Source organism: Sylvia atricapilla, chromosome 2, assembly GCF_009819655.1.
Source record: "Sylvia atricapilla isolate bSylAtr1 chromosome 2, bSylAtr1.pri, whole genome shotgun sequence".
Lineage (NCBI taxonomy): Eukaryota > Metazoa > Chordata > Aves > Passeriformes > Sylviidae > Sylvia > Sylvia atricapilla.
The window spans coordinates 55,513,851-55,541,133 of NC_089141.1; the positions used below are offsets into that span (position 1 = coordinate 55,513,851).

Sequence of the window (27,283 nt, forward strand, 5' to 3'; positions counted from 1 at the left end):
ATAAAATTTGTTCTGTGGAGAAACTGTGGTAGTTCAGTGTCCCTTAACAGATGTCAGACTTAACAGACTTCAGTCACACTGTAACATCATGTTTTACTCTGACAAAGCTTATGTTTTCCCACTTTCAGACTTGCCTTTCTTGGCAAGTGCTACAGGTGAATACATCTTGTTTGTAAATAAGCCTGTTTTACACTGGAAAATAACGCAGAATTAAAATATTCTGAATCTTTTGCATTCTCTTAGGACTTTTTACATATTTTTACCATTAAGGCAGACCTTACTGTTTCTGAAAATATATTTCATTTAATTGCAAACTTGTTTGCAAAAAGTCCTATTCTTAGGGCACTGTCCAACAGTAATTTTAGACTTCTTGAGAACTTAAGCAAGTAACTTAGAAAACAAAAAAAAAAGAAGAAAAATTATTCTCTTGTATGCTGCATGCTCATATCCATGGACTACATTGGTAATTTATTTGTGATTGGTTCTCAAGTGAGGCACTAAAACATAGTTAGATGAGTGCTGCTGTTATAGTGTTCACAGCCACTGCTATCCTTCCCTGTGTTGGGGTTCAACTGTTAGGATCTCCAGTTCCCACTGAATCACAAGAGGGACCCATGCATTGGAGCCATGGAAAAATCATGTTCTTGTGCATCTGTGAAATGAGATGGATGTTGGTGTATATGAAATTTAATCCATTATTATTGATGTTAGCAGGTAAGCATATAGTCTAAGATAGTGATCTAAGTACCTTCTGTATTTGCTGGAAAAATAAAGGTGGCCTGAAAAGCATTTCATCTCAGCTAAAGTAAAACATGTCTAATTGCCCTCTGAAAATGCCTCTATCTTTCCACTGTCTACAGAAGGAGGTTTGGCATATAGTCAAGATGCCTACCTTTGGGTGTACTATGATCACTCGCAAGCATACACTCAGAACTTGAAGCATTCACATGTTAAGAAAAGTAAATTAGTGGCACGTCTGCATTTTTAGCAAGGCTACAAGGCTACAAGTTGTGCTGGGGTACATCAGACAAAACAAGGAAAATAATATAAATATTGTGTTTGATGCTTTAAAGATTCATCTGTGTTTAGTTGCAAAAAGACTAAGAAGTATTAACAGTATTTGCAGAAATAAGAACTTGCATTTATTAAATAAAAGGGCCACATGGCAAGTGCAATTTCATAATAATCAGTATCACCCATTAATTAGACAATACCAAAAGCAGCTTTTTTTTTTTTTTTTTCTTTTAATAAAGATCTTTGGAGAATAATGTTTCTGACTAAGTTGTAAAAAAGAACAATTTTAAATGGATGCTAACCTTATTGGAAAAGTTTAAATGATCGTATTGTGACTCTTCAGATAAGCTTGTGTGTTTTATCATGTTCCCAGATTCTATCCATCTAGATAGAGCCCTCCAGTGAAATAAAATGAAAAATCACCATTTCTTCCTGTCCTTTTAAATAAAAATTTACTGAAAGCAAACTTCTCAGGAATTTAACTTAATGGCACAAGTGGTGGGAGTATTATCTGATTTTAAGCCACATTTACATCTTCTTGGAAGAAAGGGTAGATGATTTTATTCCTCATGGTGGCCATTGGTCTCAGTGAGTGTGAGCTGATTTGGCTCTATCTTTTTGTTCAGACTAAACTCATAGACTTTGAAAGGACTGCAGAAATCTCAAAGAACTTCTTTGTAAGATGGGAACTGCATTCATCTTTTCAAAGCAGCAATGTCTCTGCCATCTGTCCTCACCACAAGTAGTTCAGGGCCTACTCTTATTTCCTGCTGAAGTTTGTGCCTTCCATATGCACTTCTCTTTTTGCATCTATCACTTCTACTACTCAGAAGGAGAACAAGTACAGGCAGAAAAGGATTTTGATAACTTTTATGCATGATTTTATATGAGGTTTTAGGGGAAAATTGCACATGAAGAATTGATTTGCCCATAAATTAACAGCACACTTTGAGGATTTTTTACAAGCACTTTACTGTGTTGAAAGGCTACGACTGGACAAACAGAGTAACCTACAGTCTGCCTCAGGGAGCACAAGAAGCTTTGTTCAGGCAGTGTCCTGCCAGCGTCCTTTAACTCTGCTTTCATCTTTCTTGGTCAGGAAGTGGGGTGGGGAGAGAGGGAAATGCTTCTCCCTGTCTCACATGCTGCTGCAGTTCTGTCAAAGCTCTCTGATAAAAAGGGAGTTGAGGGAGTCTATGGCACAGAAACTGACACAGAGATCCACCTCACTCACCATATGTAGGAGATGGCAACCATTTTTTAAAAGAAGACTTCTTTTAACAGTTTGTGATCTGGCCTGAAGCACAAGTGAGGACCTGAATATGGAAATACCAGTAACATAGTAGTAGTAACCTCTGTAACCTCCAGTCCGCATGATATTCTGATGTATGTCGTCAGAACAAAGGGTGTATTTTCTTATTTTCTTCAAAAACCAGTTCTCTTCTTTTTTTTTTTTTTTTATATTATGTAAGCCTTTCCTTTTCTATGAGTACACCTTATAGTAAAGGTCTGCTTATATAGAAATGTGTGCGCTTTCTGTAGAATGGGAGAAGGCTTATTTTCCATGAGCACAAAGTTATACCACTACTTGTTGTTCTCAGTTCACTGAAATCTTGAATACAGTAAAGTCTCCAGATCACCTGAAAGACACCACTTGCATTGATTAAACGCCAGTAGTCTATTGCATCCATTTCCTTACTCAGGAAGCTTGTGACAGTTTGAGCCCCAAACCATAAATTCTTGCATAGACTTTTTCCAGTGGAACCTGATGAACAGTGTGTTTATGTTTGTATCTGTGCCTAATATTTACAGTGTTAGGATTTTTATGTTTTTATCACTGAAGGGATCCTAGAGTAGCTCTAATAGAAAAGGTGGGACAGGAGGCAAGAAGTTGTATGATTACCCTGCCAGGCTAAGGATGAACCTCAGTCTGAAGCAGTGTGCTTGCAGGCTTGCTTGCTCAGGACATGACCACTGAGGGCAGAACAGATCAAAACTGACAGTGAGTTTGGGGAAAAGAATACAAGAATGTTAAACCGAATTATTTGCACTGTCCCACTCTGAAACTTCCCCAAGCTCTTCCCCTCTGTCTGCAAAACCATAAGGAACAACTTCCCATACCAGCAAAATGAAGTCACAGCCCTGTTTGGTTTAAGAACTTTTTAGAGGAAAATGCTAGCTAAAATAAAAACAGCAGTAAGGAAAGGGAAACTTTGTAACTAAAAATAAAGACACACCACTTCACAAGATTGGTTATTGCATCTGTCCAGAGTTTGGAATTCCAGACATTGGGGTCGAGAGGTCACCCAAAGGTTACTTTTCTCCCAGTCAAGAACAAACAGAGCAGAATTGCACACCAAAGTCTTCTCCCACCCCACTTGAAGAGTTGCCAGGGCTGCTCTTGGATGTGTTCACAAGTGACGCAAAAATCTATTCTTGAACACAGACAGAATATACATCAGTCACTTAGCACAGAAGGAAACCATTAACATCAAAAGGGGTGGAGTAGAGAAGCTTTTTATACAACCAACTGCTCTCGTAAGTTTAACACTAAGTAGAAGAATGTAATTGATTCATATGTGTTCTTTATCTCACGTGGAAGGTTAATGCTGTTTCAGAACTGTATAAACAAAATATGGCAGAGAACCAGAATACAAATCAAATGTTCTATTTTTTTTTCCTGAACCACATTTCTATAATTTCAGTTTGTAGTACATAAGCAAGCTTCTTTTTTTAGAAATATTGAACTTGAACTGAAATTCCCAAATGGTCCAAATAACATGATAATATTTCAAATACTTTACCATATTTAGTTTCAAATTACTGTCATTATTAAAGTTAACTCTCAGAAATATTTCTAGTGAAAGTATGAAGAGTACCCAAAAAGAACAAAACTGCTGTGACTCAGATTGTTTGTATTTGTTTTATTTAGGGGAATTTGTGGGAATTTATGTTTTACTTCCTTAACGTCTATTGTGCGTTATTGCACATGTTGTACGTAGGCAGTTTACTTTTAGTAAGTCCTTGCAGAACCCAATGTCCTTGTAGAACTGAACATTTCCTTGAATGGCAAACAAAATATTGAACCCAAGGCTTAATTAACTTATTCCTTTGTACCTTTTGAATGTCATTTGATGCAGTTAAGGTTGGCCCTGAATGACTATTGTCTACGAGTATGACATGTAAGCCATACTAGCCCAATTCCTAGAGGTTATTTATGCAGAAGTGAATGTGAGATGTATAGAAAAAATGCTGTGGAAAAACTGTAATATCATTCCAGCCCTTGCATGTCCATAACCTCTTCAGTTTAGCTTCTCCATTACCTTTGAAATGAACCAAGAAAATCCAGCTTACATTTTGCAGCAAAATCCAGATCATCTTTTCAAATGTCCTAAGTGGCTCGAGTGGCAAAAGCGCTCCAGATAGATTTGTTATAGTCTCTTAAATGAGCTTGAGATGTACATGGATCTGCTTTTCATTTACAGAGCAATGTTGTTTTGTTGCTGGATACAAGCAACGGTGCCCTTCACCGACTTTTGATCTCACCAGATGCTCAAGACTCTCCTAAGAGAACATCTTGGTGGAGCAACAAAGAAGATGTGGTGAGGAATAGCACCTGCTCCTCTTATACTAAGTTTTTTTAAAAGCAAATGTCAGTATTGGAAAAACAGGATCATTAAGTTTTTCCTGGTTATACAGCCCAAGTATTTAATTGTTTACTCTTATGTATGTTTAAATATCTTACATGTAAAATAGCATTGTCAGGGAATATTGATATATTAAGTATAAATAAATTTTTTGAAGATGCGTGTCTTTAAATATCCCTTTTTAGGGCTAGAACTGGACATAGTGGAACATTTTGTTACAACTAATTATGTCCAAAATAATTAACTCAGTTATTATACAATTTATTACTAGGAACAAGGCAAGCTAGATAGCATTCTGAGAGGTAATTAAAGCTGTGGATTCTTCTAAGTAAAAGAAAAAAACTAGTACACTTTCAGAGGAGTCAGGGAAACTCACTGGGACAAGTCTAACAAATACTAATTATCCTATGACGTATTTCTGTACAGAGCAACTACAAAATGTGCCGGGAGTTTTCACACAAAAACTGGCTGGTATTCTACAAGGAAACAGGGTGAGAGTAAATTATACCCTTGTATTAAATCGATTTATATCGGATCTCCTTGTGAATATCCCTACCTGATAATTATTTCCTTGGCTTCCAATTTTATAGAAACCACCTTATTGTACTGGATGTACTGGAGGGTCAAACTCATACCATCTCACTTCCAATCAGTCTGAAATCTGTTTTCCTGGTGGCTGAGGACCGGTGGCTCTTGGTGGAAAACGAAACAAACAAGTTCGTTCAGCCTAGTTTTCTTGATGGCATTATTTGTTGTTTGTGTCTCATTTGTGTTCAGGAGTTTCACTCCTGGTCTCAAAGTGTTTTTTCTGTTTGTGAAACTGGCTAGACTTTAAAAGTGGATGTTTAAGATGCAGATTTGTTGTGGTGAAAATGGAGGTAGACTTTTAGGATAGGAACTGAGGAGCCAGCCTCTGAAAGTCTAGACTAGCTTTGATCATATGCATGTTAATATTAATTTTACTGAGATGATATTGATCTTTAAAAATGAGGATGTTGGTGGACAAATCTCTGGAAATACAGATATGTTGTCCAGAGTTAGCGCCTGCTTCCTTTTCTTTCATGGTCACATGAAGGAAACGTTACTCTGCTGTCTCATTTTTATAAATGCACAGCAGATGAAAGTGTGTAAATCATTACCAGAAGACAAATCTGTCACTTGCTGGCCTGCTCTTTCCTAGTTCACAGATGTTTGGGAAATAATATTTAATTTTAGGAAAAGGTGTTGATAACCTTGTTTATATAAATGTAGAATGTTTTCACTGTTTCAGAAGATAAAAGTCCTTGTTTAGAGTGACAAGTTTAATTGGGATTTATTATAAATGCGTATCTTTTACAGGAAATTTCTTTTAACCAAGCGTGCCCATATGGAAGCTCAAGACAGTGAGGTTTGCCAGCTGCATGCATTGAGTGAAGAGCCAGCTGACATGGGATTTGGCTTAACAACAGGTATTGAATGGAAGCTTGGCTAGTTCCTTTTTTTTGTGTTCCTTTTGTCATTTCTGTTTGCAGCTGCTTAAACAAGACTCTTTAAAGGTCTAAATAACCATCTCTGATGCTGTTTTTTCCCCCCTTATCATGTTTGGTTAACAATAACCGCTTTTCTTAAGGCATGGCAAATTCCATGCTCAAACTTCAAGTTGTTTGAATAAACCACCTTTGTTTCATTGTAGTGTTCAAGACCCTCAGTCATGGAATTTCAGCAAACAGACGAGCATGTTGACTGGAAAAGGAAGAAAGATGACTAGGCGGGAATTAGGACAGGAATCGAAGGGAACAAATATACAAACGATTCCAGGCTGTAGACTGTTGCTACTCACACTCAGATGAGCTAGGAAACCTTTCCCAACCCTTAGAAAAATACAAACCATCCACTGTTAAAACAGAAGTCACAGTTTCTGTAGTTCTGTTGATAGAGTGCAGGAGGCCATTGGGGCCATCACACTTGTGTTAAAAGATAGGGAGAATCTGATCAGTAAAATTCCCAGATGGTGCTAGGCATTGAGGCATGTCTTAGTTAACACAGTAAGGCGGAGATCTGCAGTGGTTGTCATTCTGCCTGGTAAGATTTGTCTGTCTTCAAATCTAATAGCATTTTCAACACTGAGCATTTGATCGTGGTGCACAAAATCTTTTGTCTGCTTGGTTTAATAAGACTGCAAGTACATGTGCATCCCACTTAAAAATTCATAGGTTTTGGTCATTATATATCAGAGAGACAAATGGCACTTCATATCTCTTGAAGAAGGAACAAGTTTTGTTCTGGTTCTTGTGGCTAGCATAAATAAGAAAAAGGAGATTAACACAGTGGAAACATGGTACAAACAAATGTTATTGACAAATAATAGGGCTTCGTTTACATAAAAAGCAACCAGGTGGATACCAAAAACTAACCATAGCCTAAATAACCAGAATCCTTTTTAACTCTTGTACAGTTTACTCTACCAACTTATCAAGTGCTATCAGAACACAGTAGTTTCCTTCCTCTTACTACCTTATTTAGAAAACATTCTGGAGTATCGTTCCTCAGATGGGTAGAAATGTTATTATAATTTCCAGTCTCAAAGTATCTGTGGGCAGTTTATTCCTGCATGCTTTCTGTGCTATTTTTATCCTTTGTTATCTTGTTTCTTCTCTTCTATTCTGAAATATTGTCATATCCCCTGTCCACCTTTTTCCAAATCATCCAGCAAACCCCAAATGTAACATCCTCAGCCTGTTCCTGCAATTGAGGCAGAATCTATGGCAGGAGAACTAAAAAAAGGTAAACCAGTGTGGGTTTACTGCTGACGCAGACTATTTATCCTTTGAGGGAGGAAAGATTTTCTCCCACTGCCATGTAAACAAGACAGTCTTGTGCCCATCAAAGTGGAAACAGTGCAGAACTAAAGATAGCAGCTTCTGACTGTGTTGGTAATTTGAGGTAAGGTAAAGGGCTCTCACAGATGCACAGAATAAAATTCAGTTTTTCTTAGCTTAAAGACAACGAAAACCAGACCATAATTGAAAAGAAATGCATTACAAACAACATTATTTAAATTGCAAAGACAGCAAGAGAGTCACCAAGAAATGTCACATTGACACTTACCTGTGCAAACCTATGTTTTGCCTTTTGGTGCATTTGTATTATAACAATTTTCAATGAGATCACATGCTGTTCTGTTCTACTCCATAGACTTCCTGCCTCATTTGTACAGCAGAGGGCAAAATTAAGTGGTATAAGCGACTACAAAGCTACTATTTCCTGATTTTAAGTACTTGACTTTACAAAAATAGGATTACTTCCTTCTCCTCTGTGTTATAGTATAGTATAATCAGATCTTCTGCTTTTTAGTAATTTTATGCTCAAAGTAATAGCCAGTGTTCAGTGCTCAGCACTCTTACAGTTAATATAATATCCTATTGCACATCTGGATTTAATGACTTTCATTTTGTTTAATTTTCCTGTTTAGTGTCAGAATTGTGTGTGCCTCATGCAGTTTCAACTGACCAGCTATCTTCAGAAAACCTCAGTGCAGCTGTGGGACAAAAGATCAGCTCCCCCAACAGGATCTTCTCAGATGAGCATAATTATGCTACTATTGTTATTGGTTTCCCAGATCTCTTGGTAAATACTCAGCAGTATTGTACGATGAAATAATGTGGTCTCATTTATTCTGTAACCCATTAAGTACCTGTTTATCAAATGATTTGGAAAAAGAAAGGAATGACAGCAGGGGACAAATTCATGTAGTGTACACCATTTGTTATGGTAATCTAATCTAGACGATTGTCAGTGGTATTTTAGGTAGTAAAAAATGGGACAATACAGTATCTAGCACAGACAAAATTCATTTTTGGTGAGCTCTGAACAGTGCTGGATAGAGTAATATTTTCTAAATAATTATGTGTTTTTACAGTTTTTTAATTAAGCATAACCTCTGAGAAGAAGTATATCAGTATAATTTTGAATTGTTCAGTGTGAACTTTTTGCCCACTGTGCAGCAAGTAGCAAGACTAGATTAAATAAAAAGAAAAAAAGATACAGAAAATTATAGCGGAACTATAAATCCTGCTCACTACTGAATAATGTAGCTAAGTGTAAATACTGCATGTAAGTGTGGTCTCTGCCATGACACAGTTAGAAAAGGAACAGAAAAGAAAGTGAAACTTAGCAATCAAATGACTAGGGTTGTTGCAAGGAGTAAAAGAAAACACAGGGAAAATACAAGCAGTATGTTTAATTCTTTGGATCTTTTTTATATTTACCACCTAATGGTACTTAAAAAGAGTAATGGTTATGGAATAAATAATTGTGCATCATGTTTATTTGTTAAATTGGGGCAAAATAGAAAATATAACTGTTAATAGACATAAATTTTGGGAAAGCCAAATGACAGAAGAAAATTCTTTGCAGTCCAAAGTTATTCAAAAACATGTTTTTGTCAGTAAGACCATCTCTGCAGTTAGCTTTTGAGTTTTCCTTGGTTTGGTTTTATATTACTAGATGGTTTATTCAAGCTTTTTCTATTGCTTACAATAGATATGAGTTTATTGCTGGCAAAGGGAGGTTGTCTAGAGGAGGGAGCACTAAAGAAGCTGCACGCTTCAATACTAACACACCAGTGTGGGTGATGAAGCATTTTTGGCTCTGCCTGATTTAGAGTGAGGTACCATCTTTCCTCAGACATAGCTTCAGATAGCCATGTGAATTTCAGAGAGGGTGTGCTGAGGGTGGATGTAAGAGTGATGGGGCAAAACTTCAGATTCAGTGTTTAGTGCTGGTGGTGTAGGTGTTTAGTATGAACAAGGTATCTGAGCTCTTTTTTGTAATAGCAATGCTCAGTTTACCAAACACTGAGACCTTTGAGATGAGATTTTTTTGCCAGGCTCTTTCAACCACAGTGGGAGATGAAACCACTGGCTTTCATGTGGAGACCTTCACTTAAATCTCTGAACCTGGAGCAAAGTCCCAGTGTTATTCCTTAGCTTCAAATTTATTACTGAAATACCTGTTTGCATTTATATTAGTAGAAACCTAACAGTTTGATTCCAAATTACATTATTTCAATGCTTTTGGTTCCTGGTTCAAATTTAAAAAAAGTTGATTCAACTTCAGATCTTCAGAGCATCTTGATGCCTAAAACTCATGTAGATAGTTTGTTGGTTTTCACCCCTATAGGAGTTTTTGATGACAAAATAATCCAGGTCATTCTTTGTCATTTGGTAGCATAAGAAGTGACTACAATAGCTACATTTGATTTGAAATTAAATAAGAAGTGGAACTTATCAAGAAGTGTTTGTTCTTAGATTTAATAATAGTAATGTTTTCTTCAGTAGACACCTTCTCTTTTGCAGTCTCCCAGTGAAGTGTATAGCTGGAAAAGAAACTCCTCTCTGAGTCACAAGCGTGCTTCTCCTTCTGATCAATTTTATTATGGAACCCAGAGGAAAACAGGAGCTGCAAAACAAACCAATTGTGTTACTTTATTGGCTTCTAATCAAATAGTACGGATTTTAGCACCTGGAGATGTGCCTCTGAAAGACATTTACCCAAAAGGTAAGAGGTTCATGTACTTGTGCTGCAACACACTTGTTTTTTGGTTTGCAATCTGCTATCACTCATTAATTTTTCCAGAATGTTCTTAAATAGTCACAGAATAGGTATTTGGGAAAGAAAGAGTGCAGTTGCACATAGTTTTAAAATTAATTTGAATCATATTAGCATGCTGAATTATACTTCTGAGGAATTAACAGGGTGTCTGCTGTAGATACCACAGTAGATGGGATTTCCCTCTGTCTACAGAGGAAACCCAGTAATAGAATATGACCATTCCAGTTCAGCAATTTGCCTTCACCAGTATTTCTAGCTTCTGCTCAGTGTCATGCAGAGATGCAGTGATAAACTCAGACTTCTCTCAGAAAACTCCCCCAGCAGGGACAATAAACGAGGTTATTTTGGCAATGCATATGAGCCTGTCCACTTCTTTGTATTTCTCTTCATACTTTCTCAACATTTGCACTTGTTTTGCTGGGGATGTTGCAGAGGACATCTCTGCCTCAGGCTTTAAATCTCCTTTAATGGACCTATTGTCCACAAGTTTATCTGGTGCCTCTTTGAACCTCTGCATCTCCACAGCAAACTCACAAGTTCATGATCTTTTGTGATCAACTGATCTCTTACCAGGTTTATCAGGTCCCCCTTTTCCAGCATTCCAGGCTTGGGTGAGTAACAGTTCTGCATTCGCCTTAATTATCACCTTCATGACATGGCAAACTTCAGTCACTCCTGCCTTCTCTCCAAACTGAAGAACCCAGACTATTTAGTTCTTCTCCTGTCCAAGAGAATGTTGCATGAGCCACATTCACATGCAGCAAAACCATCCTCCATTCTGACATTAATAAACAGGTGTAGACTACAGATCATCAGACATTTTTGTGCTGCCATGCCAAGCTTTCTGTTATCATTATAACTTCAGCTTCTTCAGCCAATAACTAAAAATATACCAATTAGTGTTAAATAACAGCATTTATGAGATTTGCGTTAATTACCTTTAGGAATCTCTGAAGTTTACTATCAAAAGAGAAAATGCCCAAAATATTTGTGTATGGTAGAATGGCTTGATTTCATCAGCACAAGAAGCTGTTCCTGATTTGATCTCTGTGTGAACTCTCTGTCCCAGAATAAACATTTTATTCCAAATTAACTCAAATAGAATGAATGATCTAACCTGCCTGTCCTCATTTAACACAGATCAACTTCCCTATGCAGAGAAATCCTTTTTATTACTGAGAGGATAAAACCTTTACTTGACTAAAGAAGCCAAGTCAAGGATATCAACAAGGTAGAAAACTTCAGTTACCTTCTTTTGTAACTGAAGGAAAGATTACCTCTTAAAAAGATTAAACTTAATAAAATTAGTTGGAGTTAGAATCTTGGAACTAATTATACAACTTCAGGCTGTAATCTTCTCATACTTTATAAACTGCAGAAGGGTCAGACTGGGTCACTGGTTTTTTTCAGGCCTTCACAGAAAAAAAAAATCTGAATCTGAAGTAGATGTTTTAGAAGGTAAATCTTCTGAGCTTTTGTTAAAATTAGTTTACCAATTTGGGAGTGAGAGAGGTATCTTCCCTCAGTGCTTCCAAATGATACCTAAATTTAGATCTTGACTGCTATTTTTAAAGACCTTTTAAGTTGCTGTGCTGTGTAACACCTTGTATTGCTAGTTTATTATGATTAAAAACCATGAGACATTCTTCATGAGTACAGGATACCAGTAACCTGAGCATATTATCAGTCTGAAAATTGGCTTCTGTCTGACCAAGCAGTTTAATTTTCTTTCTCAGCTGTGACAAAATATAATTATGAATAGGAATTAATAGCTTTAAATGTATAGAAAACTGTGTGAAGTCTGTACAGTGTTTTATGGCCATTTAAGTTGAAAGATTTTGTGCCTTGAAGATCATTATCATTGATTTTTCTTTTCAGAGTGATGTTTTAATTTATGAATTATGAAGACTAATTTTAAGTGAATCGTGTTTAATATAACCTTAGCATTTCAATTAAATAGAACCTGAGCAAGACTCTAGGTTTTCTGTACTGTAGCCTTTTTCAGAACTTTTTCAAGACATTTCCATTTATAAGTTAATGGCTGGATTTTCTAGTGAAGGAGGATCTATGAGGGAAATTCTACGGCAACCTATGCTACCCAGCCTGTCACAAAAAAAATTAATAATTAATTAACACTGAGGTAACAGTGCTGATAATAGTCATTAATATTCATGATAGGAAGGATTTACCATGAAGAATTACAAGGACTACAATTTTGAATGCAATAGAAATACAGGTGAAATTCAGTATAGATGAATATGTGGAGGAAGAAAAAAAATACTAATTCTCCATCAAAAAAGATGGGAATCATGAGAACATCTTACAAACATTATTTTACTTTCACGAGAGTTGGTTTCATAAAGATAGCAGTTCAAAGCTCAGTAGCACTTGAAAAAAAGCAAATCAGATGTTAAGAATTACTGTGGAAGAAACAGAAAAAAGCAGAGAACCTCTTTGTGCTGTTGTAAAAATCCACTGTTCAGTTTTGGTCTTCCATCTCAAGGTGGGAGAAGGCTGAACTGAGATAAGTTCAGAAAAAGAAAACAAGGATGAGCAAGATTGCAGTGGCCAACCCTCCAATGTGTGAAGACAAGATCAGGAAAGGGACATATGGTAGAGTCCTACAAAAACGTATAGCATGAAGATGTGGAAAAAAACAACCATTTTGCACTCAGTACCAGAGTTAGGGAGTAGCTAATGAAGCTATTAGGAATTTCATCAAAACGAACAAGATGTAGTTCTTCATAGAGTACTAACCTGTGAAACCACTTCCCAAAGGATGTTGTGAATGCTGAAATGTGGATCCGAAAGAAAACTGGACAAACTCTTGAACAGTTAACTAAATACATAGATATGAAAATATAGACACCACATTCACTTTAAGAAGCCCCTAGATTGGAACTGGTTGGTGACTTGAGGAAAATACCATTGTGCACTTGTCTGCTCTTACACATTTCAAGCATCTAACTACTCTTGGAGACAGGATACTGGATTAGAGGGACCTGGTATTGCCCTTGAAATCAAAAATATTTCCAAGTGAAAAAGAGAAGCGTGTGTATTTGTGCTCACTTGGAAGGTGAGATAATAAGGTAATAGCCCTTATGATGTCCATTTGAGATTCTATTCTTGCAACCCTCTCTGCTGGGCTGTTATTTCTTCTGGAGTTTGCCTCTCAGTCTCTTATTGACTAATTGACAGAATATTAGATTGAATACACATTTAACTGCTACCAATTGCTGCTTAACAGCCATGGTCCCTTGAAATTCAGTGTTGCTTATTTCTAATGGTGCTCCATTGTTTCTGTATTGGAAACCTGTAGTTACTGAGCTATGAAAGTTGTGTCCTTCCCTGGGAGATGGTAAAGTGAAGCAAAGGCATCCTGCTATGTGAAATCAAGTATTTGTCAGTCCCTTGCAGTTCTTGCACTATTGTCTTCTGTTGCCTTTGAGAAGTAGTTCTTTATTTTTGATTTTGTTTCCGTATCTATCAGATTTTCTTTCTCATCTTCTTGGACAAATGGTCAGTTCTGGCATGCAGCCTTCCATTTCTATTAATAATTCAAAGTACTCAGCCCAACTCTAGCATACTCCGATATGTATTACTGAAGCTGTTCCAGGAACAATAAGCAAAGAAATAATTGCCTATATATTTTATTGGAACTGTAAACCAAATGATAGTTATATTTGAAAAGAGATTATAACAAGTAATAATTTCCCCAAAGAGATAGATGTATGGCAAATAGATGTATGGACACAAAATGTAAACTCAGAGAAGAAATCATGACAAAATCCAGCAAAGAAGAATTAATGTTTATTCTAAAAACAAGACTGTAGAGATGAAGGACTACTTGAGATCAAATATTTACTTGGATTCTCAGCAGTTTCTATAGATGAACATAAAATAACAGCCTATTACTGAGTGTGTATCTCTGTGAGTATGACAGTAACTGGAACAACATGCAGTGTAACACACAATGTTACCAAAATAGCCTTGGCACATCATTTGATCCACCTGTTTATACTGGGACAGGATGACATGTGTAGTCTCTTCTTAACTGATGTTTGTCAAACAATTGATCTGTTGCATTGCTTCATTCTCCTTGTATAAGAAAAGCTTTTCATGGTATCCATCTTTTCTTTCTCTAAACAAAACTAAACACTTCATGTCACCTTCACTCGCTCAGGGTAATATTGCTCTCTTTATAACAATCTTCTTAATAGGATTGGATGTGTTGGGTTTTTTTTAAACCCCTCTGTTTAGACAAAAAATATATTCTTGCATTTTTCCTTATTTGTCCGTTTATCTGTTCTGACCGTTTTGTCATCCTCAGGACTATTTCATGTCACAGAATCACGGAATGGGTAAGGTTGGAAGGGACCACTTGAGGTCACCTGATCCAATCTCCCTGCTCAGCAGGGTCCTCTAGAGTATGCTACTCAGGATTGTGTCCAAACAGTTCCTCTCCAGGGAAGGAAACTGTACAACCTCTCTGGGCATCCAGTTCCAGTGCTCAGTCATCATCACAGGAAAGGAGATTTTTCTCATTTTCAGGTGCAACTTTCTGTGCATCATTTTCTGTCTGTTGCCTCTTGTCCTATTGCTTGGCACCAGAGAGCAAAGCCTGGTCCATCCTCTAACACCCCTCCTTTAGATACTGACAGACATTGATGAAGTCCCTTCTCAGTTTTCTTTTCTTGAGGCTGAGCAGGTCCCGGTCCCTCAGCCTTTCCTCATAAGAGAGTTGCTCCAATCTCATCATCTTCATAGCCCTCCACTGGACCCGTTCCAGGAGCTCCAGAGGAGCCCAGAACTAAACATTGTGTCTGTTTTCCTTAAAGTTTGATGTCTGGAGCAGTGCATAGCTGTTCTTCTCCCTCAGGCTTTGACAAGAGAAGAACAAACTGCACTTGTTTATGTCTGATGTTCATGTTTCATTGTCAAGATTCTTGACTGCAGTTCTGGGGCCTAGCCAGCCGTTCTTGTATAGCATTTGAACATTTGATTGCCTTTTCGTCCACTTCCTACTCTACAGTCCTTTGTCTTTTTATTGTCTTTGTTTGTGTTCTTTCTCTAACTTATTAACCTAATTTTTAATTCTTATCCCAAAGTTCTACCCTTTCTAGTTCAGTGTCTGCCCTTGTTCTAAATCTTCATCAGAATTTTTAATGTGTATCTTATTCTTCATTAGTAATAAAAGAGAGAAAGCACAGTTTAAAACAGTAACAAAATCTAGGGAAAACCAAAAGTGGTCTTTGGCTCACAAACCTGCATTTTTCCAGATCTTTTTCTCCTGTTTCTGATGTGTTTGATATTCAAATTTTTAAGAAGATGAGTGAAGTCAGTAGATGTGCTGCAAGTAGGCATGTGTAATATCAATATATAAATACATTGGATATGCATAAAGTGCTGCTGTGAGTTATTCTGTGTGCTCCTTTGAATATTGGATCTCCTTACGCTGCTGATCTTACTGGTCTTTTCTGTGTGTGCTCTATGTGAGCATCAACACTTCTACAGGTAAGATCAGACTCCTTCGTTTCAAGGAGGTGAAAGATTGTTGTTTCAGAGGAAAATCTAAACTTGCTTTCATCCATTTTGTACCCGTACTGGGCAGTGGGATTCAGTCTCATGGTTTCTTTTCTGAAGAACTGCCTCAATTTACTCCATGCAGATGAAAGTCAGCTCCTAGCTGGAAGCCACTTCTGAGCCCAGGCACAGTTTTCTCATAAGTTGGAAAAAGCCAGTGTAGGCACATAAACACAAATTTATTTCTGAGGGAAGGACCATATAATAGCTGTATTCATTAAACTGTCCATAAACAGAATATTTAATGCTTGATAGTCTAGGGCCTATAAGTTATAAAATCTTTGAAGATCTGCCTCCAAAATATGTGGTTCAATTTCAGGGAACAGTGTTTAGGCTAGTATTACTGAGATGTTTTCAAGTGGAAATCATAAACACAATGTTTTGAAATGTTCCTCAATATTTAAAGTCAAGTATACAACTGACATTATCTTCAGTGACAGATCAAAGCAGTGAGTTAGGGATTGCAGTAATGCTTGAACAGTGCTTTTGTGAGCAGAGCTATTTTTGTGTGTAATTTTGACATTTCCCATACAAATACATTGTTCTTTTGTAACTGTGACTGTCTGATTACTCACTATTGTAATAATAAAACAATTCCTTATTTGCAAGTTATATATTCCTGAATTGAATATGAAAGCTTATCATTTTCTGACAGGTACTGTATAATAAAATGTTTGAATTTAATCAGCTAAATGCAAATGCAATAACCAGTTAATCATGCAGCTGGAAAATAATATGTTTGTTTGTTTTCAGATGTCACTCCTCCACTAGCTGCTGGATACTTGGAAGTAACAGATCTTAATTCAAAGAAAATCAAATACATTGCAATTCCTAGGTAACTGATTTTATTGATTAGAGCACTGTCGTCTTAGAAGAAGAGCAAAGAGAATTTAGTGTCTGTTATTACTTCAGGATAAGCAAATATTTCTTTTGATGTGGAAAGTAATACTAATTCATACCTAGTGTAAAATTCTGCAAACATTGCAGTATATTTTTGTCAACATTATTTATCTGTTTTTACTAGGTAATGCCAGTGAAGGTGTAGAAATTAATTAGTAAATATGAAAGGTAGCTTTTTCTTCTGATTTTCATTCCCTTTGTTCCTTCCTCCTCTTCCATCCACTTTATTCTCAACCCTCTTTCATTATCATTTACAGTCTTTATTTTCGTTTCATTTTTCCTTATCCTTAGAATCTGAGAAAGACAGGCAAAATGATCCAGTGCTAGGTGTTAGGAAACTGGGAATCAAATTCTGGTCCTATACAAAATACACTTAAAAAACAGCTTGAGCTTTTCTGTGGTTCTCCCTTTAGAAAGTATTAATTCCCAAGTATCTTGTATGATACACAAGTATGTACACAAGATCTTGTATGATAAATTAAAATAGCCTGATTCTGTGGCTTCTGTTTAGTTTTAACATCTGTCTCTCACAATTGTAGAGAGTATTTGCAACTATTTCATTGTATATATATATTTTAGTCCCGAATTGCCATTTTCTACTGTAATAATAATAATCAACAACTTTTTTGTTTTAAATGGCACTCTCTCCACTTTGTATATTTGAATAGCAATGTATGAAACTCACACACAAAGAGGTGGTTTTTTCTTATTCTATTCACTTGATGTTGATATTGACAGTACTTATTTAAATTCGTTCTGGATCATTAATAATCTGGGGAAAATTTAATTAATTGAGAATTATTTTTGCACTGTTCACCATTTATAATTGGTCCATTGGCCTACATCTTACACAGTCATTCAAAAATGAAAGATATTACCATAAAAATAGTAAGGAATTGCTTTATTTTTCACTAGGATTTTATAGGAAAAAACAGAAATTACAAAGTCATATTTCAACATTAGGACCCTTAAGATAGCATTAGGATTGAAGCTGTATGTGGATCTGAACAGCAGTTTAATCCAGATTTAAAAATGTACTCTAGTTAGAACTGATGAGCAAAGTAAGTTTTTGTCATATATATATATATATGTATATATATATATATATGTATATATATATATATATACATATATATATATATATATGAATAGTTCTCTGTTAAAATCTAACAACCTTTCTTCCTTCTGGCAAAGTTAGCCCAGTTAAACACTGGGATAACTCTTTCAGTTGAGTTTGTACATGGTGGTTTCAGTCAAAGGTAGAAGCATGTGTTGCTCCTTCTTATAGTTTTGAAAATTATTAATTTTGCCATTAGTGCAGGTTGCCAAGTCATTTATGCATGTAATTAACAGTACTGAAAAATGTATAGATTCTTTCCTACATTTCCCTTCATATTATGTACTTATTAGGCCCTGTCTTTCAGCAGTAAATTTTTGTCTGTGCTACAATTCTCTGTACATAAAGCTGTCATTGTTAAATGAGTGTTTAAATCTTAATATTTTATTAAAGCACTAAGAAAGGTGTTACTATAAGTTGATGGAAATGTATTTTCCTCAGTGCTCAGATCCTGTTCTCTCTATTACTTTTTTATATTTTTCTGTAGCATCTTTTTACATTTTTTTTTATTCTTAATAGGTTTTTTTCCCTAAAGAGGGAATATTTTTAGATAGATCAGATACAGCAGAGTATCTAAACTGCAGCAGTGGGTTTGGCAACATATTGCCTTTCAGCCTGGGCTTTTATACTCTTTCTGATACAGTCAGGTGTCTTTTGGTTATCTCCAGTTTCATTAGGTGGAAAGTTTCAAATAAAATAGTGAGCCCACGGGGTTTAGTTATGGTCTCTCATGAAATAAGGACATAATTTCGTTTAACTGTTACCTTCACTGCAGAAATACTCATCCCTCCTTTAATTGCAACTTCAAGAAAAATCACATTAATTCTTGTTTTTCAGGTCACGGTCTCTGTCTCCATATACTTCTTGGCTCTCTAAGATCTCAGATGCTGATGCCCTGCTGGCACCACTGGGCAAAGTGGGTTTGGTTACTGTGGACATGGGAGGAGGTGTGAGGCTTTGGGAGACTGGGCTGGAAAGCCTCGAGCAGTCACTGCAGGATTGGAGGAACATGATTGGCCAGGAAGATGGTCGTCCTGTGCAGGTAGGACTTCACAAAGCCAAACTGGAAAACCTAACAAAATGAGCTATGGATGAGTTTTCAGCTGGGAAGAGAGTTGAGCGAGAGCTGTGTTGAAAAACATTGTGAAGTAGAAGTGCACCTGTGAAAAATATTTGATAGATTTCTTTCCTGAAAAAAAGAGGCACAATAGCTGAATTTAAAAACATTTTGTAACTGCTGTAATTATGGTTTACTGACAGACTCTTTGTCTGACACTGTTTGTATTTTTGCCAAATTCCAGTGCAATTAAATGCAAATAAATTCTTTATCTCCTACTGATTTTTTAACTGCAATTTGCAAGAATGTACAATAATGAAATTTATTTTTAAGAAAATTATATACTTTTTCAGAGTTCGAATTCTTGGGAAAAAAATGGGGTTTTATTTTGAAAAAGAAACTTGAAACCTAGATGAAAAACGCCTTGAATTAATGGTAGAGCTTTTGACTAATCTTAATAATTTTCCCAGCTGAGCAGAGTTGCAAGGATCTCCATACAGCCATGTTCTCATGTGGAATGTTTAGGTTGATGCTGAAAATACACAGCATATACATGTATGGTGTGTGTGCATGTATGTGTGTATTACGAGTACTGGCTAGTGTGTGTGATCACCATTGCAATGCAGAGAGAACATTCAGGACTGTTCAGTTGCATCTTTTATTAGAATGGGGAAAAAGAATGAGTCTATTCTTTATTAGATCTCTCTGTGGTTTTGGTTGGGTTTTTTTGTGAATGAACATTAGGCCAAAACATCTTTTACTTTCTTTTCCCGCTCTTAGCTTCCTTTCTACAAGATGTTCTTGGGCTACAGAGATGTGGGCAAGAACTGAAGTGTTCATGTTACTGGACCTCAGCAAATGCCATTCATAAAGTCGTGAGAAAAAGAAACCATTACCCAGTAGCACCTTTGTGCTCCAGACTTGAGGATTTGCCAGTGCCATGTTCATTGCCAGTGCAGTAGCACTAGCACCATCTTATGGTCAGACATAGATGGTTTACACCAGCTCAGGGACTTAGACCAGTTTTAATAGTTATTTTTTTCTTTTTCCCTTTTTCATTTTTTTTTAAGAACTTGTTATTTTATTCGACGATATCACTATATTGTCAATAATAGCCAGCATATTATTAGACAATACAGGCTTGGAAAGTACATGCCATAAGAAAATCTAGCTCATTTAACTAGAAATCTCAAGAAGCCATTTTTAAGAAGGCTAAGAAGTTTTCCCACAATAACAAGACAGTTTTCAAAATCTGCTGTACAGTTCTGCTGTACATTTCTCTCCACTGACTGCCTGCCTCATTACATTCCAGGGTAAAGTCTCCTTTAGAATATCTTTCTTTTTCGCTGTGTCAAACTGATGGTTTGTCAGAACTGAAATAACATGCTCTTTGATTTGTGGTAAAGGGCTGGAACAAAGCCTCCTGTGTGATCTTCTGATTTGCATCATTATCACTAACTTCTATTTCCCTACTTTACTTTTTTGCTTTATTTTGAATGGAAAGATAATGATACCTAACAAGCTTTGTTTACAAAGGCTTTGAAGATAAATAAGAAATAAATGAGGTCTTTAATTTTATGTACTCTCCAATAAGATAATAGATATTTAGTTGCTGTGTAAACTCTGTATTTTACTAATTGGCTATGATGGCCTTCACCTTTCCCACTTAATTTCTCAATAAGCCTAGACATATAAGCAGTAGTTTATTAAGGCGTTCATTTCTGAAAATGAAAGGATTCTATTACTTTAAAAACATATTCATGTATCTTCCCTGTTTAATTTGGCAGAGCAAGAACATGTCTCCTGATTCAGGGAGTTTGCTAAGAATGCTGCAGCTAAATATTTCCTGATACCTGTTTTTGCAAAATTTGACATATTTTGCACCCATGTATTGACTTGGTCATTCAAGTGTATGAAAATTATCTCCTCTTGTATAACATTTTGTATGCATGCTCGTGTTAAGTAACTTGGAGTCTAATGAGGTTTCTCTAGTTCTTTGACTAAACCCATCATTCCCAATCATCTTGTAGCAGAGATTCACTTCAAGGGAATTGTCAGTGTTCCACATATCACCCACCCACCTCCAATTTCCCCTTCTCTTTGTTGCATCCTACAAAACTGCCACAGGCTTAGCAAAGCTTATTATCCCTTCGTGGTGATTTTCTTAGACCAATCTAAGAGCTGTCTATATGGTTGGGAACCAATGACCTGCAGAAACACACACAAATTCTTTGAATCTTCCTGGCCCTTTAGAGAAAAAAGAATCAGAGGCCTTTCAATATAAATATAGTTTCAAAGAATTGGAATCAAATCTTCAACCAGGCTTCGGTTGGAACTATTGGTGCTATCTTCTAGGGCTGCATTTTTGCCTTCACAAACATGTTAGCTCTGAGAAGGAGGCTGGATGTACATAAGCAATGAAACAGGAAAACAAACAGCTGTTCCACTTGTAATCAGTAATTAGGCTCCCTTGATATAATTTGTGGCAATCTTCAAAACAGACAACATTTGTTTTGTATTGTTGACATACTCAGCAGAGTTCAAGCTGCTGAAGTCTTGGGGCTACCAAATTAGTTTATCAAAATATGCTGTGTGTTTACATAAGATTGCATTTACACAGGCAGGTCAGAAATTTTTGTCATTTATTGAAGATTAAACTTAAAATAATACTACAGTATTCTGAAATTATTAAATTGGAGTGTCTAAAATACAAAATATAAACAAAATACTGTATTTTCTAAAGCTGTGAACTCTACTCCAAAAACCATTGAGCTTTTTCACTGTTTAGTGTCTCTGACAAAAAGGTCACTTCATTATCAAATACCTGAAGAGACTTTGAAAGACAATTTATTTTAAAAATCTTGCCCTAAAAGTTGCATGGCAATAGGCAGACACTGATAAGCTTGTGTTACTTTTTTCATCCAAGGGTTATTGATGGAAATTAAATAGAAGAGCACTGATTACATTCTGAAATAGTTTGGATATTGTCTTTCAGTGAGCATTATTTAGTGGTAAGTCTCATTTAGATAAAATACAATACTTGGATAAAAATAATTTAAAGGTGCATCATTTAGAGGTATTTCAATAGATGTTAAAGCATTTATTTGTTACTATTAGCAAAAACGTTTAGTTCTGTATTCATTCCACTCATCGTTCTCCTGGTTGTTTTCCAAAATGTTTTGTGCTATATACTCAGAATGCCATTGTTTTCAGAAGCCCCAGAACATATCCAAACCTGTAGAGTGCATAGAAAATGGACAGTCAAAGATCGTAAAAGCTTTGGCATCTAGTTTATGTTAATGTGTGTCTGAACTCAAAATCGAATTCACAACAGTTTTTGAAATTCAGGTGTAGTCTTTGTCTCAGTAATATCAACATGCAAAGTGACATCCTGAAGCTGAGGATAGTCCTAGCATTTCAATACCAAGATTGTCCAAAGAAGTGATCTGATTGATTAAAAACAATAATAATAACTCTTGCAAACTAAGACTTTGTAGGGGTTTATTTGGGTGGGGGTTTTTTGGTGTTTGTTTTTTAATGTATCTGTCGAACCTGCAGTAGTTGTATCGTCTCCTACATGCATGAGATGGGTTTCAGAAACTGCAACAGTGGCCTCTGTTTGTGGTTTTATATAAAGGCCTAATGAGTTGAGTAATTGTAATTGTAACTATTTTGATTTCCTATGGACTGTTCTCTCTCATTTTCAGTATAGGAAGCCTTTCTCATAAGCATTCAGATACTTAGTTGGAAATTAATTCATATTTGCATCTAAGTGAATAGTTAGCAACAAAGAGAGACTTTTTTCCATTTTCCTGTCTTTCTGCTGTCCTAAATCCGGGTCACAATTTCCCGGTACATCCCAGATCTTAAAATACACTTCTGTTCCACAATACACTTCTTCTTCAAGGATGGATATTGCTTATTTCTCTTTGGCCTGTGACAGAGCCCCACTGCAACATAAGTGTTCTGTGTAAGGTGTTCTTTTCCTTAGAAACTTAAAAAGCTGAAACGTTTGACTCAGGTTATGTCTCCTATAGCCCTAGGAGCCTCAGGTGAGTTTCCTAGATGATTCAGGTTCAGCCAGTATGATGTCAAGATCACATGGTGTAGGACTGAGCAGAGCAAAGATGTAGCACACGTGAACTGAGTGGGCACCAGCTGTTTAAAAATAGATAAAATACCTTTACCCATGAGCAAGTGCATGTGCTGTGTGGAACCTGAATAACACAACAGCTGCATCATCCCAGCTCTCTAGTCTAAAGGCTGATGGGCAACACTCAGCTTAAAAAATTACATACTTCTTTATAGGTGTGTCAGTCCAAAGGAAGTGTGTAAGAGACTGACACCTTAGTATGAAACCAGGCCCTTCCAAAGTATAGGATCAGCCTGGAAACGTTTTCTCCTATTTTTTCTTCACTTTGCTTTTGTGACTTCACCTGACAGAAAGGTTGAACTTGAGTCAAAGTTGAGTACATTTCCAGAGTATTCATGATGCCACAAATGTCACGTTTACTGTTAAAGTTAAAAGAATCACATTAAATTAGGTGAGGGATGTGCAAAGGTAGCTGAGTGGTCTTTATCTTATGTATTCACACGTAGATACATGTATATATATGCACACACACACACACACACACACATGTTCTCTTTTTTTTTTTTTTCCCAATTGTCGTACCTAGACATTGGTTCTTTTGAATTAGAATTGCATGAAGAGATCATCATAACTTTGCATGTAGCCAGTCCCACAGGGACTGTATTTCATAATGAGCAAGAATTGAAAGTCAGTTTGGATAATGACTGTCTTATTCCCTTCCTTGAATAGTCTCATTTATTCCATTTGTATTCCATGCAGCTAATCATGGAGAACTCTACATGAAGTATTCACACCTTAAGCGAATTCATATTTTTTAAATTTTATTGAATACATCCTTTTTTTCTCTTATTATTTTCTGAAGCTGTACTATAAAGTTCAGGTTAATGCAAGTTCACATGATGAAATTTAATTTTTTAGGTTGGATGTTCATCTAAAGAATAATTAATTCAGGTGTTTCAGTGATTCCAACTTGCTTTTGTTTACTGCTCAGAATCTACTTCAATCTATACTGATAGTTCAGGAGTTTTCTCCCTTTTTAAAAAGTGACATTGTACTTTAAAATGTGACAAAAAACCAGCCTTTTCCTGATGTTCAGTTCAGTCCAGAACTGAACTGGAGTTCTTTAATCGAGATAAAAACATGACCTTTAGCAAGAGTGGCGGTTCTTCTCCCCACCACCCTCCCATTCTCCATTTTCTACTTTGCACCAAGCAGTCTTTCTCACCACACGAGGGCATTAGTGGGCTAATAAAAGTGGTTTCCCTCAGCTTTTAAATACTGTCGGTGCAAACCTCATAAATTATGAGAAATACATGTTATGGAAAGTTTCTGTAAGTTTGGAATGACCATATCATGGCACTCTGCAGACCTGCACAGGATGCAGAAAATCTTGAAACAGTGCAGATAACAGAGTTATTTAGTCAATAGGTGGATTGCAAGATACAGTTTGATAGCATTTCCAATTCTTAGATCCATGAGCCCCAAACCCACAGCTTAGGTCTGTGACCACTTCCTGGACCATATAGTTTATTCAGCTGAGGACTACTACCTGTGTAGCAGCCCTTGAATGAAGGCATCTAAGTATAGGGAAGCATGAGACTGAAAAGCTGCTAACTTGCAGAGCTAAATAAATGCATCTCTCTAAAAGTATTTATGGGATAAAACAACTGAGATAAAGATCATTGATTCTCTATCAGATACCTTTTCTATAAATTTTCCCAGCTTGAGTGAGGGCCTTGTTAGAACCACTGTACAAACATGTCTAAAATACATTCTATTTCCTAAGGAGAGATCTTCCAGTCTAATTAGAGCAGACAGGCAAAGAACAGGAGGGAAATAACCTTGACTTTCTATTAGAGCAGACTGATCCAGCACAAAGCTCCATTTTCTTCCTCTGACCTTCCTGTGGAAGCCCAAAGTTCTCATGGGAGAAAATATTATTACTTCAACGCACCGTCTCGAAGATCTCAAAAAGTCTGCAGCAGTGCACATTGCTGGCATAAAGGTTGGAGCTCCTAACTCCAGTGAAATCCTGCTGCCTCAGCAACTCAAACACATACTAATAATTATGACTTTATGAAAGTGGTTCCCTGAGCAGGGAAAGGAGAAACAGGGAAATTTAAAATAATCTGATATGTTGCAGTAATGCAAATTATAAGAGATTTTCCTTTAGAAAAGAAAACAATGTAGTAGATATTAAATAACTTCTGCCTCTGCTTCTTAAGGACAACGTTGACAAGGTCTGAGGTATACAGAAAATCAGGCTTTTCTCCTTCCACATATAATTTTTTTCAACTTTCTTTTTACCCTATGGCCTTCAGTCTGAACCATTCCAAACTGACATAATGTGTTCACTTATCCCATCTTTCTAGCTGTTAATTATTCACAGTACTCCAGAAGAAACCAAATTCAGTGTTTTGTGAGTTCATTGATCTTGGAGGTGTGTAGTAGTCATTTTAAATAACCAAGCCAGACATTATCTGTCTCCTCTGATAATACTTCATAGTGGATTAGAATGCTAAAAAGATTATAACTTCATATCTTATAGTTTATTAGAATTGACTAGGGAATTTTAAATAATGAGAGGAAAATGGACTTTACGTAGGTGTTTCCATAACAGAAAATACATTAGATGAAATAAATGTATTATATTGTCTTATTACTTTATTTTGTTTTCTGGCTTTTAAGCTGCATGGTGTATATTTGTGGGCAAAATACCTTAATGCATCTGCTGGGCAGAGTTTCTGAGTTGGTTCTTCAAGTGACAGCATTTAGTTCAAAAAAGAGCCCACAGCAGCATTTTGTACAGTGGTTCGATTTTTTAGTTGGTGTTTATAAATTTCATTTGCAAGCCAGATACATCTTATTATAAATTTCTCTCCAAATCTCCACCATCTCTTCCCTATCCAGATTCACTTTTCTAAAGTGCCATCAAAGTTATGACACTTTCAACAATTCTGGTATTCAAGACAAAAACTTAATGCCTGCATGGATTTTAAATGCTACTTTTAGAATTAAATGTTCTCAGGAGTCAGATGATGCATGAAGCTTCATTAGTTCAGTTTGAACTCCTGCAAAGTTTTACAAACAAGATAGAAAATCAAAATTAAGTCAAATGAAAAAAAGAAAACATATTAAAAGTTTTATACTGCAATGCAATAAATGTTTTTTTCACTTCAGCATCCAATTGAAGAAACAATGCATTTCACACATTTTTATTGTCTTGTCTAAGACTGAATATCTTTTCTGTGGAAAAATCACTTAGGACTCAATTTTGTGCTGTTGTTGTGAACAGAAATTATGCTATTAATTTTTAGTACATAGGAAAAAACTGCACATGATATGGTACAAGTGAACATAATAGAAGCCATTAGAGGGGGTTTTGCCTGTTTATGCCTTTCTCTCACTAGTTTGTGTAAGCAGACTATAAAAAGTTTTCTCTCTCTCTTTAGATTAATCGATTTTATGGTAGGGTGTAAAACCACCATGGAGCTGGCAGGCTAGCCTGTGATCTGCCTGATGCGGAGCTGCTTTGCTCTTTGAGAATGTAATGCATATGTTCATGCTGCTGATAATGAATGTGTTAGAGGAAGGTATGTTCTTGTGACCTGTTAAATGCAGCCTAGGATAATACTGAGGGTTTAAGGTTGGAGAAGCTCAGGAATAAAAGAAAAGCAATTATTTTGTTTCAGGGAAACATCAGTCTTTTGCACATCTGCAGAAGTACATTCTGCATTCCATGGAATACATTTCCTAATCCTTTGTGCCACTGTGGGATGGATTACTTAATGCATTTTTCATATGGAGTACAGTTGTGTTTTGTTACAGTCAAAGTCAATCTTTTTTCATAGTAATGTATGAGAGTGAAAGCAGGTTTTGTACTGATTTTGATAAAGAAATCACCATCTCCTAAATCACCCAAAGGCAAAAATCTACAAAGTTTTCCCTTCTTTTCCTGCAATATTCTTCTAATGCATGCTCAGTCTTTGTCTACAGCACTAATGAAGAAAGCGAGTTAAGATACTTAAACTTTATAGCATTTCTAGTGGATTAATATTGATATAACTAATATTTTTCAGCAATAATTTAGTGCCTTCTATGAAAAGTAGCCCATAGTCTTCACTGACTAGAAACTGCCCTGTTTAATATGTTTTATGTTAACGAAAAAGCAAAATATCAGATTAAGTCTTTCCTTCTGCATCTCAGATATGTTACAATAAAAGTGGATATCTTTTAATTTGGATCTTGAAAGAGTTTTTTCCTTTATGATAAAAAAAGTA

The 27,283-nt window shown here is 36.2% G+C and overlaps 1 protein-coding gene across 1 annotated transcript in view; it reads left to right on the top strand.

The window, feature by feature from the left end:
• VWA8 (von Willebrand factor A domain containing 8) overlaps window positions 1-27,283 on the top strand; it is a 183,655-nt gene that overhangs the window by 124,944 nt on the left and 31,428 nt on the right. The window contains exons 30-37 of the mRNA XM_066313338.1: window positions 4,500-4,616; window positions 5,088-5,152; window positions 5,252-5,377; window positions 6,000-6,109; window positions 8,113-8,267; window positions 9,998-10,199; window positions 16,590-16,671; window positions 18,691-18,895. Coding sequence (XP_066169435.1) covers window positions 4,500-4,616; window positions 5,088-5,152; window positions 5,252-5,377; window positions 6,000-6,109; window positions 8,113-8,267; window positions 9,998-10,199; window positions 16,590-16,671; window positions 18,691-18,895 — 1,062 coding nt within the window. The remainder of the gene's footprint in view (window positions 1-4,499; window positions 4,617-5,087; window positions 5,153-5,251; window positions 5,378-5,999; window positions 6,110-8,112; window positions 8,268-9,997; window positions 10,200-16,589; window positions 16,672-18,690; window positions 18,896-27,283) is intronic.